Source organism: Bos indicus x Bos taurus, chromosome 8 (genome assembly GCF_003369695.1).
Source record: "Bos indicus x Bos taurus breed Angus x Brahman F1 hybrid chromosome 8, Bos_hybrid_MaternalHap_v2.0, whole genome shotgun sequence".
Taxonomy (NCBI): Eukaryota; Metazoa; Chordata; class Mammalia; order Artiodactyla; family Bovidae; genus Bos; species Bos indicus x Bos taurus.
The window spans coordinates 75,334,025-75,346,977 of NC_040083.1; the positions used below are offsets into that span (position 1 = coordinate 75,334,025).

A 12,953-nucleotide genomic window follows, 5' to 3' on the forward strand; every position below is an offset into this window, starting at 1 on the left:
TATAAGTTTTGTGTTCTAACCCATGATATATTTAGGTTTATATAAATCTCATAATTTCTCTCAAATATTTAGGGGAAAAAATGCACAACATATTAACAAATACTCTGTTAATCAGACTTCTTATAATGTCCCTAGGAAGACTGAGATTCCAAGTTCAGAATCATGGCCTTAAAACCTGAAAGCATGAGGAAGAAATGATCTTTCAGATAATATATTTCTTGACATGAGAATGAGCTACTAATTTCTCCACAGAATGACCTAACGTGGTAATCTGCTCCATTAAATCCTTTTAAAGGGCAGTTCCCAAGCAGTTCTCCTAACGGAAACTCACCATGCCAATGAGGCAGATTCTGGAAGGTCAAATAATTCAAACCTCACTCATGATATACAGCCAAGTTCCTAGGCTTGAGTTCCTCTCCTTACGCACTACCCACTCTCATGTCCCCGTAACTGAGAAACAGTTATGGGATCTAGTATTATGGACCCCAAGGAATGTTCTAGCTTATGATAACCTAATTCCAGGGATACAAATTCATGGTAATTATATTACATATGACCCATCTCAAAAGTTCCATAACTACAAAAACCAGAAGTTCTATTCCAAACGATTAATGAAATATATATATGAAGAACACTGCAGCACTACTGTCTGAAAAATAATCCTTAAAAGGTCCACTTATTTTTTAAATGAAAATGATGCTATGCAATTCATCAAATACTAAATACAATGAAGAAGATACATCCATTTAAGGAAAAATTCTGAGCAAGTCACAAAATAATATATTATAAGACATAACCTTTGATTTTTATTTCCCTGTAATGAAGTCTTATCACCACCTCATTTAGCAAGAGATTGAGCATGTTAGGTTCAAAACTGCCTTCAATGCTTAGGTATTATATATATCAAGGCTCTCATCCTTCTAGATCACTACTTTTTGAAACCATAATCAAAGATTTTTAGAGTTATTGTTAAACTGAGAATGTAAATAAATACTTTTCAATAATTCAATTCTGCACACACTCTAACAATGTTTCTATCATCCCAAAAGCTCCTCCTTGTCTGTAATCTATGAAATTAGTAGATTAAAACTATTAGAACCCATATAAAATGAGAACTTTGTACTATCCTAAGATCTAAATAAACGGCATTATATGAAGAAACCAAAAGAGATTTCTGTTACATTTATCTGTCAAAAAAATAGTTACGAAAGTAAAAAAACCAAATTGTTAGATTTAACATTATCGCTGCCATGCGTGTGACCACGTTCTCAGTCACGTTGACTCTCTGCAACCCTCCTGGATTGTAGCCCGCCAGGCTCCTCTGTCCATGGAATTCTCCAGGCAAGAATACTGGAGTGGGTTGCCACTTCCTAATTCAGGGGATCTTCCCAACCCAGGGGTCGAACTCACGTCTCCTGCAGTGGCAGGCAATTCTTTATCGTCTGAGCCACCTGGGAAACCCGTAACTGCTATTTTAATTCAACAGCAGACACAACAAATTAGATTATGGAGGCTCTGTCAGCTTACCAGATAAGGGATAAAACAAGTCTTAGACAGAAAAGAGAAAAACAGAAAGAGATTCAAGAAAAGGGTAAAAAATAAAGAGATATGAGGAAGAAAACCACTCTCCTACAGCAAGAAATTTTAATTCTGCTCTGAATTAAAAAAGGTGGGGAAAACCGTTTACCTTTGCCCAGGTGTGACATGATTCTCTGCTGGAACAGATGAGGAAGTGAAGACCTTTGTTTCAGAAAGCTGTAACAAAAGGATTAAAAATATTTTAATCTTATTTTATATAAAACCAAAAAATGTAACAAATTCCTGATAATTTCTAGTCATCAGTATTCTTCTTCTAGTTCACCCAAAAGGCAGTCTAAAGGAAAAGAAAGAAACAAGTGATCATGGCATGTAATTTTCTTAAGGTGAAGATAATTTTAGATGGATAATTCCACAATAAGGATTCCACGTCAGGGACAAGAAAGTGAAGTAAAGTCAGATCATAGTGTAAGTCCCAGTCTCACTATTCTACTTCACATTATACTAAATGAGAACCCCTATAAAAACTACCACTAATGTTACTATAAACACCAAAAAGGAGTAGGAAAAGTTTGAAAAGGTAAATTACTGACATTCTCTTTTCCCAAAGACAGGTGGCTTTAGTATTTTATTAGTAATAGATTTACTAGTCATAGATTTCCTTACTGCTTTTATCAAAATATTATTGAGGTATAACACAAATAATAAACTGAATATTCAAACCGAATAACTGAATAAGGTGTGTCATATATATACTCCATCACAAAATCAATATCTATTACCCCAAAAGTTTGCTCCTGTCCCTGTGTAATCAATTCTTTGAGTACTCACTTTTGTCCCCAGGCAACCAGGGTGTGTTTTCTGTCATTATAGCTTAAGCTGTATTTTCAGGAATTTTAAGTGGAATTTTTAAACATACAATCTTTTTTGTGATTTTTTTTTTCCACTGAACATAATCATTTTGAGATTCATGCATGTTGTTTTAAGGCACACAGAATACAATTTCTTGAAACCTCAACTGACACTGCTGAAAGGCAGACTTATATTTTCAAAATGGGGCACGGTCTTGTAAAGGTTAATACTGTTGATGTAATGACAATGTTGAAAACTAATGAAAATGCTATTCTTAACAATGCTAAGTGTCTCAGACTTAAAATCAGACTTCCTCAGACATTAATATTAAGGTAGGGGCAGAGTAAACAGTTAGGTGTTCACTTTCCATAAAAACAAAAAGTGCTGAATTCATTATCCTGTTTCAACAAGAAAGGCTTATACTATGCACTGCACTCTCTTTCAAGATAGTATCTTAAGAATTCCAAGGAATCTATTTTTGCCTCAAAGAATCTTATGAACTAAATTAAGACAGAGAGAAGCAATTAAGGAGTAATTCATTAAAAGTAGTAACAGATGATCTAAAGCCTTAAAATATACAATATTAAGTTCAAGGTAAATAAGAACTATTATACATTTATCACTGAAATCCTATCTAATCCGCTAGAGAACAGAAAATTTGCACTGTTTTCTCCTCCTAAGCTCTAGAAGGAACTCGGGGTCTGCGTTTTAGATTACTCACCATTCAATCACTATTACTTTGTAAATGTCAGAAACTTTTAAGTAATTTTGGTATTTTCTGGAAAAGAAGATGTCCACTATTTTATAGCACATGGAACTCTACTCAGTGATACATCCTAGCCTGGATGGGAAGGGGGTTTGGGAGAGAATGGATATATGTATATGTATGGCTGAGTCTCTTCACTGTTCACCTGAAACCACCACAATACTGTTAATTGGCTATATACCCCAATAGAAAATAAAAAGTTTAAAGTTTGGGGGAAAAATTTTTAAAAAGATGTCTAAATTCCCTACTGTAATTCTTTTCAGTAATTCTATTGTGATACAATACAGCCTACACAGCAGAGTATTACTACCTATATGTGAGTGCATTTGAACTGCTTATTAGACGACTTACATCTTACGACCTCACCTGAAGCACAGAAAAACCCCATCAGTTAGGCAGGATGGTTATTATGATAATCATTTCAGGGATGAAAAATAGGAGGCTCAGAAAGGTAAGTAAGATGCCTCATCTAAGGTCAATAGGTCAACCCAGCTAGAATATGAATACAAGTCATCCACCCTCTGATAGCTGGTTGGCTTTCTATCCTGCCTGCTGCCCCAGACAAAGCTTTTAGCTCTGGAAGTCTTTTTTTCCTCCCAACAAACTCTTAGCAAAAATTCTAGTAACACAAAGCATGTAAAACTAGGACAGATCTATTTGAAATAAGGTATGGTACCCACAGGTTCCTCACTCTGACTTCCTCTTATCACTGGTACCATCCCTCCACTGACTCTATTATCCACCCATCTCGTCCACTCTCCTCAGATTACAGGTAACAGAAAACCTGATGACATCATACCCCAAGGTCTTATGGTTAGTATGTGGGATAAGTAAATAAAAAACCCTAAGTCTCTGAAGTTCCAAAGCAGTATATCCTTCTCCTTTCTTACACCCTATCCAGCTTACTCCCCTAATAAGTCAGATAAAATAGTGATAAAAGAAAGCTCAAGTGCAGTTTTGTTTCTTTTTTTAAAAAAATGTAAGTACAAATGGGGGAGGGAGGATAATCTCAAAAAGAAAAATAAAATCCAAAACTCTGGGTCATATTATGCAATTTTGAAGGTCAGTACTTGTAACCTTTTATTCTCTCCCACCCAGTGTCAGCTGTAACTCTAACATGTACATACTTCTGTTCTGGACCTTAAGAGTGAAACAGAAAAATAGTTAAGAGTATCTTATGCTGAACACAGAACTTAAAGATCAATACTACTAATACCAAGAAGCTAGTACAGTATACTCGAAAATGTCTGTGGAATAAATGAATACAAAAAGATCCAGTCTAGTTGAAAGGGGAATTGCTTGGCCCTAGAACCAGAATGATTTATTGAGGTTAATTTCAACTGTAGACCTAAAACATAGACTCTCTCCTTCAGTAAAAAGGTTATAAAGAGTAAATAATCATTCACAGGCCAGGGTAAAAGCATCAGCTGGTTATTGGGCCAAATAAAACAAAGATAGTGAAAAAATGACATCACTCCTATTTAATGCCTGGTCATCTTTAAACAGATGCTTTAAAACCAAGTTTCTCAAAAATCTGGAAACACCAACATCTTTCTGAAAATCATCTGCTTAAAAAAAAAAATTGAGATATCTCGAGGTTTCCTCAAAAGTACATGTGTTCCCACCAGAATCCAAAAGAAAGATAGTCACATCTGATGCTAAACACTTACGTCTTCAGTCCAGTCTTCCGCTGTCCACTCTTCCACAGAATTCTTCCAGGCCCCTGTTGACAATCACAGTTTACACCATAAAGTCAAATAAGGTCTGATTCCAAATGATTCTCCATTGTGTACAGCACAAGATATATCATGTATCTCATTAGCAATATAGTTTATAATCCAAGAAATATGAGGCTCTTAACCTATCTCAAGAAAAGCAGTCATGTTTTCAAATGCAGCTTGGCTAAGTACTAAACACACACACACAAGCCATGTCTCAAATTGCTTTTGGTTAATATCCACTGCCTTAAGAAACTATGGCACAGCAAAATAAATATATTTAACAAGGAGATCCTTATGATACATTATTTAAAAAAGAACACAATTCAATATAAGGCAGCTCTGCTTTGGACCCTCATTTCAGGCAGATTATCAGATTTAGAGAAGTGTTTTTTATATTAGCTCCACTGTATCATTTCCTAACAGGTCTCCAGCAAAGCTGAGCATTAGTCCTGTTCACATAAAGTCTGTTGCTATACCCCTGATAAGTAGGAACAGAAAATGTGTTCACACAGTTCTTACAGAATAATCATCTATATAGAAAACATCTATATAGAAAACTTTGAAGAAGGAAAGTATATGAATTCAGATATGCTGATATTAGTGCTTAGTGATCCTGTGTCCATTCCCATTGTTTTAAAACATATGTACAAACACATACCCAGATAAAACAGTTTTAAAAGGAAACACACCAAGAAACTGACTGTAACCACCATCAGGAAGCAGGAGTGTGAATGTTTTCAGTTCCTTCAATAGGAGGAAATAATTGAGCATCTGACCTGCAATGAGGTTTGTGTGTGGGAAGAGGAAGGGCACACCTCTGGAAAAAAGGCAGTTGAACAGATCTAACTACCTTATCATGTCAGTAACCTATTAACTAAACTGATGCTGTAAACCTAAGAGGGCTTCTCTGTGGAAGGCTTTCAACAGATGTCCCTAATTTAAGACTGATTATTGCAAACAAAAGTAGAATCTATGGATTTATGGAACATGACTTCTTATAAAATATTACCCCCAAAATGCTATTTTGTGTCTATAAAAAGGGAGATGTTTCAAACGTGAACACATTCCCTGGTGTGAGAGAAATCCACACACATCTCACCAACACTGTGGATCATGGGGCACGTGCATTACAGGAAAGCACTCCCTACTCTTCTGTCCCTCTCTATTGCATGCACCCTTGTAATAATAGTAAAACTTGATAGAGGAATGTTTTAATATTTGAAATGATAATCTGATCTACTGCTTTGGCTAACTTATCTTTAAATGGTTTCCATAATTTCTCCAGAAATGTCACAAAGCAAGTATCAACTTCTGTGTCCCCAAAACATCTCTTTGAATTAAAATATTTTATAAACAAAAGCAGAAAGATATAATAGCTTAAGCTAAAAAACACAAGGTACAATTAGTCCTAAGTGGAAATCAGTACCAGAACTTAGATCTCTAGAGCATGCTTTACATGAAGTTAAAGGGATCCAAGGCAAGCCATCCACCTACACTTCACTATCATCATGGTTTCTTAAGTACTAACTAGTGCCTTTCTTAAGTACTAACACATAAATCTCCAACCTTCTAATGTATTTCCTGCCAGACTTTTGTCTCAGTACATGTATATTTTAAAAGTTCACTGGGATGACCTAGAGGGATGGTATGGGGAGGGAGGTGGGAAGGGGGTTCAGGATGGGGAACACATGTTCACTCGTGGCAGATTCATATCAATGTATGGCAAAACCAATACAATATTGTAAAGTAATTAGCCTCCAATTAAAATAAATAAATTTATATTTTTAAAAAAGTTCATAAAGTGGGCTAGTTTTGAAGCAGGTCAGTACATAGTGTTCTCGGTGCCACCTCCATCCCACCTACCCCAAATTCATGCTGTCACATTCATCACAGGAGACAACACTCCAAAAACTGCAAACTCTACAAAAAACTGAGGCTCAATCTAAGCAGATTTAGGAACACTTTGCCTCAAAAATCATTCCTAAAACTTTCACCTTCAAAGCAACTAAGATTTTATAATAGGAAACAATGTATGATGGAATTGTTCTTAGGATCTCCTTCATCATCAGTCATCAACCAAATAATACTGGGTTAAAAGCCTACACATAAAGCATTGATGCTAGATATCGAATATCTCACTGAAAAGACCATTAAAAATTTAGTGAGTGATGTGAATGATAAATTACATGAATTTGATTAATACACTGGAAATTTGCAGGACACAGAAGTTAAGGAAAGCTAGAATGCTAACGGAAAGTTTATGGGGAAGATGAATCACAGCAAAAATCCTGAAGGCTGAATAGCCAGATATATAATGAAAGGATATTCCAGAAGAGAGAAACAGTGATGAGAAATTACAAAGAACTAAAATATATTAAAGTTAACCTTAAGTTCAGAATATGTCTTTTTTCCCCAAAAAAACAATATAAGTTGTGGCAAGATGTTTTAAGTGTACAATTCAGTAATTAATAATTTAAAACACACATTCTTATATATGATATGTAAAGAGACTGGCCTACCACTTTAGAAGTATTATGAAAATAATTAAAACACAAACTAAGCCATCCAGAAGAGGATGAGAAGCTGAGTATATTCAAAAGCAGGCAGAAGACAATGAATGAAGTTGTAGGCAGACATCCTACATGGTAAGGTGTTATGTCCGGCAACAGAGAGGAATGCCCATATCAGCAGCCAGGGCGAAACTGTTGCAGTGATCCACCCTAAATACACAGACTGTAAAAACTACATGACATTAGATAGAGAAGACCATAGAATCAGGTCCTAATCTTACTATGGAATATTAAAATTTTTACAGGAAGACCTTATTCCGCATTGTAGACCTATAAAGCTTCACCTCAAACTATGAGAAAAATTCAATGACATTCATTTATTTTCAGCTTAAGACAATAATCTGAAATGTATGCTTTGTGTTCAGTTTAACTTGATGTTAGTCCTCTACCAAAAACACATATAAGGCAGACTTAAAGGAAAAGGAGCAACAATGATCCAAACTCCGCACTGCCCTAAAGGCCAGTGTGAAAAACACTTTCATTATCAAAAGCTGATTATTTTATCAAGAAATTGTAGAAATAGTTTACAAACACTCACCTGATGAATTATTAGCTAGCCTTGATAAAAATGGAAATTATTGAAAAGAATTGTATAAGAATATTAACTAAGGAATTTTTTAAAAAATCCATACCTTTGATTCCAAAAGAATTTTTGTTTGATAGATTCTGAGCTACATTTTGAGCATCTGATGCCAGTTCTGTGGATCAATGTAAAATGTAAGTTTTTAACTATCATCAGATGACAGAAGGAATTCATCAGAAGAGAAATTAGTAAGTAAATTAAACAATGAGGGGACAGCCTCACAGCTAAGTATATGCTGTGTGTCCAGAGAAAAAGAAACTTCTGTTAGCCATGCTATGACAGACTGCTATGGCCCAACTATGAATCTTAGCAGCCAGACAGATCTCAAATATTCAATTTGCATCAATTATGCTTGTTCTCATTCCCATGTTCACCAAGTTCCCTTCCCACTTGTCAAAGAAAACATTACAATCTGTTTAAATGGTATGTTTTTAGTATATTTATAAATTTGCATTTTGACTACCCTTCAGTCTTTCTTTTTTGGTCAATCTCGAGTCTGACCCTAAGGATGGATTTGATTATCATCCTGTCAAGTCAGGCTTCTGATTCTATGAAGCTATGGGCTAGACTCAGAACATTGTGTTATCAACAAGACAATACCAGTCTGTGAGGCTTCTAGCGAAACAGCCAGAATCCCATCAGATGACAACATCTTTCATTGTATTTTGCATCAAACATATTTTGCTTATCTAAATGTTTTCCAGGAAGGAATCTGCTACTCTAAATGAAAACCAGAGGGATGAGAGGGAAGAAATAAAGACAAAAGGAAAAGGAAGAAGAGGAGGAGGAATAAGAAAACAGAAAAGTAGCAGTTAATGGATTAATTCAATATTGTTTCAAACATCCAATTTAAAACTCAGTGGAGGTTCTAAGTAAAGCCACTATAAACATCACAGGCAGGTCTTAGTATGGATGTGTTTTCATTTCTTTTCAGTAAAAACCCAGGGTTGAGATTTTAAGACTGTATAGCATCTCTATGTATGCTTTCACACCAGGAATAAGTTCGAATTACACCGTCACCTTCACTAACACTTGGTACTGTCAGTTTCAAAGCTATTTTAGTGGATGAATGGAGGTAGCCTACTTAGCATGCACACTCACTGTAAATTTGTATTTCCCCAATGACATCCCCAATGATGATGAGCACATTTTTGTTTGCTTATTGCAATCCATGTGTCTTCCTTTATGAAGCATCTGTTCCAATCTTTTGCTCATTTTTTATTATTTTGAAATAATTACAGATTCATAAGACGTTATCCTCGCTTCAGTTTTCCCGATGATTACACCTCAAATAATTCCAGTAAAATTTAATAGCAAAACAACTGCCATAGATACAAAATGTGTATACTATTCTATGTCAGTTTTTTACTGTGGTAAAATAGTGTGCATGTGGTAAATAGTATTTACTATTTACCTAATGCTAATCTTTTTTAGGGTTACCATGCTAACTAACCCTGAAGGACAGGGAAGCCTGGTGTGCTATAATCCATGGGGTCACAAAAAGTCGAACACAACTGAGCAACTGAACAACAAACCTTTCCCAAGTGTACAATTCACTGCTATTGAGTAATCACAATGTGGTATAGCCATCATCACCATCCATTTTCACAACTTTTTCATCTGCTGTTGTTTTAATTGCTATTTTCATTGGGTTACTTGTTTTCTTCTTAATGACTTCTGAGAATTCTTTATACATTCTGTAATACAAGTCCCTTTTCAAGTAGAGGTTTTAAATAAATATTTCCTCCTAAACTATGCCTTGGTCTTCCATTCTGCTTTCTTCTGAATAACCATGTTTTTCTTTTAGACTCATGCTTATTATGTCCTATATAAGAAATTTTTCCTTAATCCAAGGTGGCTAAGATTTGCCCCAGTATTTTCTTTTGAAGTTGTGGTTTCAGCTTTCACATCTATAGCTATTATCCACTTTTGATTATTTTTTTAATATACAGTATAATGTATGCTGTATTGAATTGTCTTGGAACATCTGTCCAAAACCAATTGTATCTGTGGGTTTATTTCTAGATTTGCTATTATGTAATTGATCTATCTCTATGCTTTTTCCAATTCCACAGTCTTGATTACTGTAACTTTAGGGTAATTTCTTGAAATCATGGAGTGTGAGTCTTTGAATGCTGTTAGTTTTCAAAACTGTTTGGACTATGTTCACACCTATACTTTACTATAAAAATTTCAGAATCAAGTTTAGAATCAACTGACACAAAAAAATCCTACTACGATTTTGAACAAACGTGTATGTTCAAACCTATGTATCAATATGGGGAGAAATGCCGTATCAATAACAATATCAATGATGTATCAGTAACATATCAATAACATTTATGAGTCTTCCAACTCAAAAACACCTCTGAGTTATCTCACCTCCTTTATAGATCATCTTTGATATTTATCTTCATGTTGCATAATTTTTGACATACAAATCTTACACATACTTTGTCAGATTTAGACCAAGGAGCTTCATGCTTTTGTATTACTATAAATGGTAGTTCTTCTGCTCATTAATGTTTCTTCAGACACTCAATTTTTACATTTTACTGTAAGATTTTATATTTTGCATTTGCATAGATAGAAGTCTTATTTTGCATATCATTAGACTTCACAGGCATTTGACGTTTTTTGAAGCTACTTCCCCCCCCCATTTTCTCTGTTGATTATAGAAATATTACCTGTTAAGTGAACTAGCTACATCATTTAAAGCTTTCTAACTAATTTCATTAATTTTTCTATAGATTATTTGTATCAGTGCCAGAGATGACAGGTTTTTCCCTTCCTTTCCAATCCTTTTCTTTTTCATTCTTTATTTCAATGGTTCAGAAATAATGAGGGCAATCCTCCTGTTTCTCTTCAGTTTTGACTAAATCTTTTGCCTTTATTTAAAAGAAAAAAAAAAGTAAGCCCCTTGAATTTGCTCAATGACTCAGGGAACTCAAATTGGGACCCTGTAACAACCTAAAGGGCTGGGATGGGGAGAGAGGTTGAAGGGAGGGAATATATGCATACCGATGGCTGATTCATGTTGATGTTTGGCAGAAACCAACACAATACTATAAAACAATTATCCTTCAATTAAAAATAAATATTTTTTAAAAAGTTAAGGTCCTTTATCTTGTTACAAAAGGATATTCTATACTTCACTAATTATTGTGAAGTTTGCTGTGACTTTTGAATCCACCCTTTTAAGGCACAGGACTGATTAGTTTTCAGTCTATTCACAAGGTGTACAACAATCACAACTACCTATTCCAGAATACTTTCATCACTCCAAAAAAACTCTAGAACCCATTCGCAGCCACCCCCATTTCTCCCAACATTCCCAGCCATCAGCAACTACCGATCTACTTCTGCTTCTATCTGACTAATCTGGATAATTTTTCTTTCTCATTCATCCATTGAAGAACATGTGGCTTTTATGTGAACCTGTATCTTCCATTCTCTCCGGTATGTATCTAGGAGTAGTTTTATTTTTTAAATGTTAAAATATCAAGTTTAAACTTAACATGGCCATGATATATCCTTTTTCTAGTTTACTGAATTGTTTTCCAATATTGTGATTTAAAATTTTTACATTTGTGCTGAAGAATATGATTAATCTATAATTTCAAATGTTGGAAAGAAACTTATCAACAAAATATCTTGACAATTTTAATAGCTATGATATTAATTATAATAGATTATAATAATATCAATATTCCTTTTCTCATTCCTACAACCAATTATGTTTCTTCTGCTTTCCTTGATCAGTCTCATGATAAACTTATCAATTTTACTAGTATTTTCAAACTACTGAGAGGGTAACAGGCAGGAAGGCCAGAGGGTCTCCAAAAAGAGGAAATAGACTGCAAGTGTCAGACGTTTTTCTCTCCCTTAAGCGACAGGAGGCAACAAACAAGTCTAAGACTTTTTTTTCTCTTAAAATTCTGTGTTGCCATGACGACACCTGGTTCCACCTGAACTTAACTTTTCTCAAACGTTGAGCTAACCAATGCAATTTTTTATGGAAATGTTTTTCTTAAGCTATGTTAATGAAACTATGTATTTGCTCTGGAATTTGCCTTTCTTCAAAATGGTTCCACCTAAGACTAAGTTTTGGCTGATACAGATCAACAAACCAGTATTCATATCAATTGTTTTATGGCTGGGGGATGACACACCTCGTGCCATCCTATCTCAAAAATGCATGTTGTAGGAGAGGGGCTGGTGAAACTCCATCAGCCTTGAGGTGTCTCTATTATCTGATTAGTAACTTTCTAACAGACATAAAACACCTGGCTAAAGACTTAGCAGGGGGCACTCTTTCTGCCCCCTTCTGATGTCTATGTCAGAAGCTTTCTGTATCTCTTTTATACTTTAATAAAACTTTATTACACAAAAGCTCTGAGCGATCAAGCCTCGTCATTGGCCCCAGATTGAATTCCTCTCCTCCGGAGGCCAAGAATCCCAGCGTCTTTCACAGCTCAACAACAACCTTTCACTCCCATTTTTATAACTTTTGTTGGTCCTCTCCATGGTATATTTGATTCCTAGTTTTCCGTGCTCCTGTGATGGTGCCACTGTCTTTTTCAGGTAATTACTGAGCTATGATTTTATATATGGGATTATAATTCATGAAGTATCAAAGTATGTTTTTACAAATATAATCACAGCAATTAATATATATTATCAACATATATTATCAGGAATATTCAAAAGAGTTCTATTAAATAAATAAGCCAATTAACAAGTATTTATCTATGAACTTCAGTAAACAAATAACCCTAAAGTTTTAGGATACAAAAAAACCTGCAAAAGCAACTATTACCCTGAACTCACCTACCACCATCAACCTCTTAATCCGGCCATACTTGTGTTCACCGCTATGAAGAGTGAATACTTTGTTTGAAGTCTGCCACTAAGAAATTATTCTC

General features: G+C 34.9%; 1 protein-coding gene across 5 annotated transcripts in view; it reads right to left on the reverse strand.

Annotated features, from left to right (window-relative positions):
• UBAP2 (ubiquitin associated protein 2) overlaps window positions 1-12,953 on the reverse strand; it is a 119,287-nt gene that overhangs the window by 31,649 nt on the left and 74,685 nt on the right. For all 5 annotated transcript variants that reach the window (XM_027550019.1, XM_027550022.1, XM_027550018.1 and 2 more), the window contains 2 exons: window positions 4,825-4,877; window positions 1,688-1,755 (listed from right to left, as the gene is read on the reverse strand). In XM_027550019.1, coding sequence (XP_027405820.1) covers window positions 1,688-1,755; window positions 4,825-4,877 — 121 coding nt within the window. The remainder of the gene's footprint in view (window positions 1-1,687; window positions 1,756-4,824; window positions 4,878-12,953) is intronic.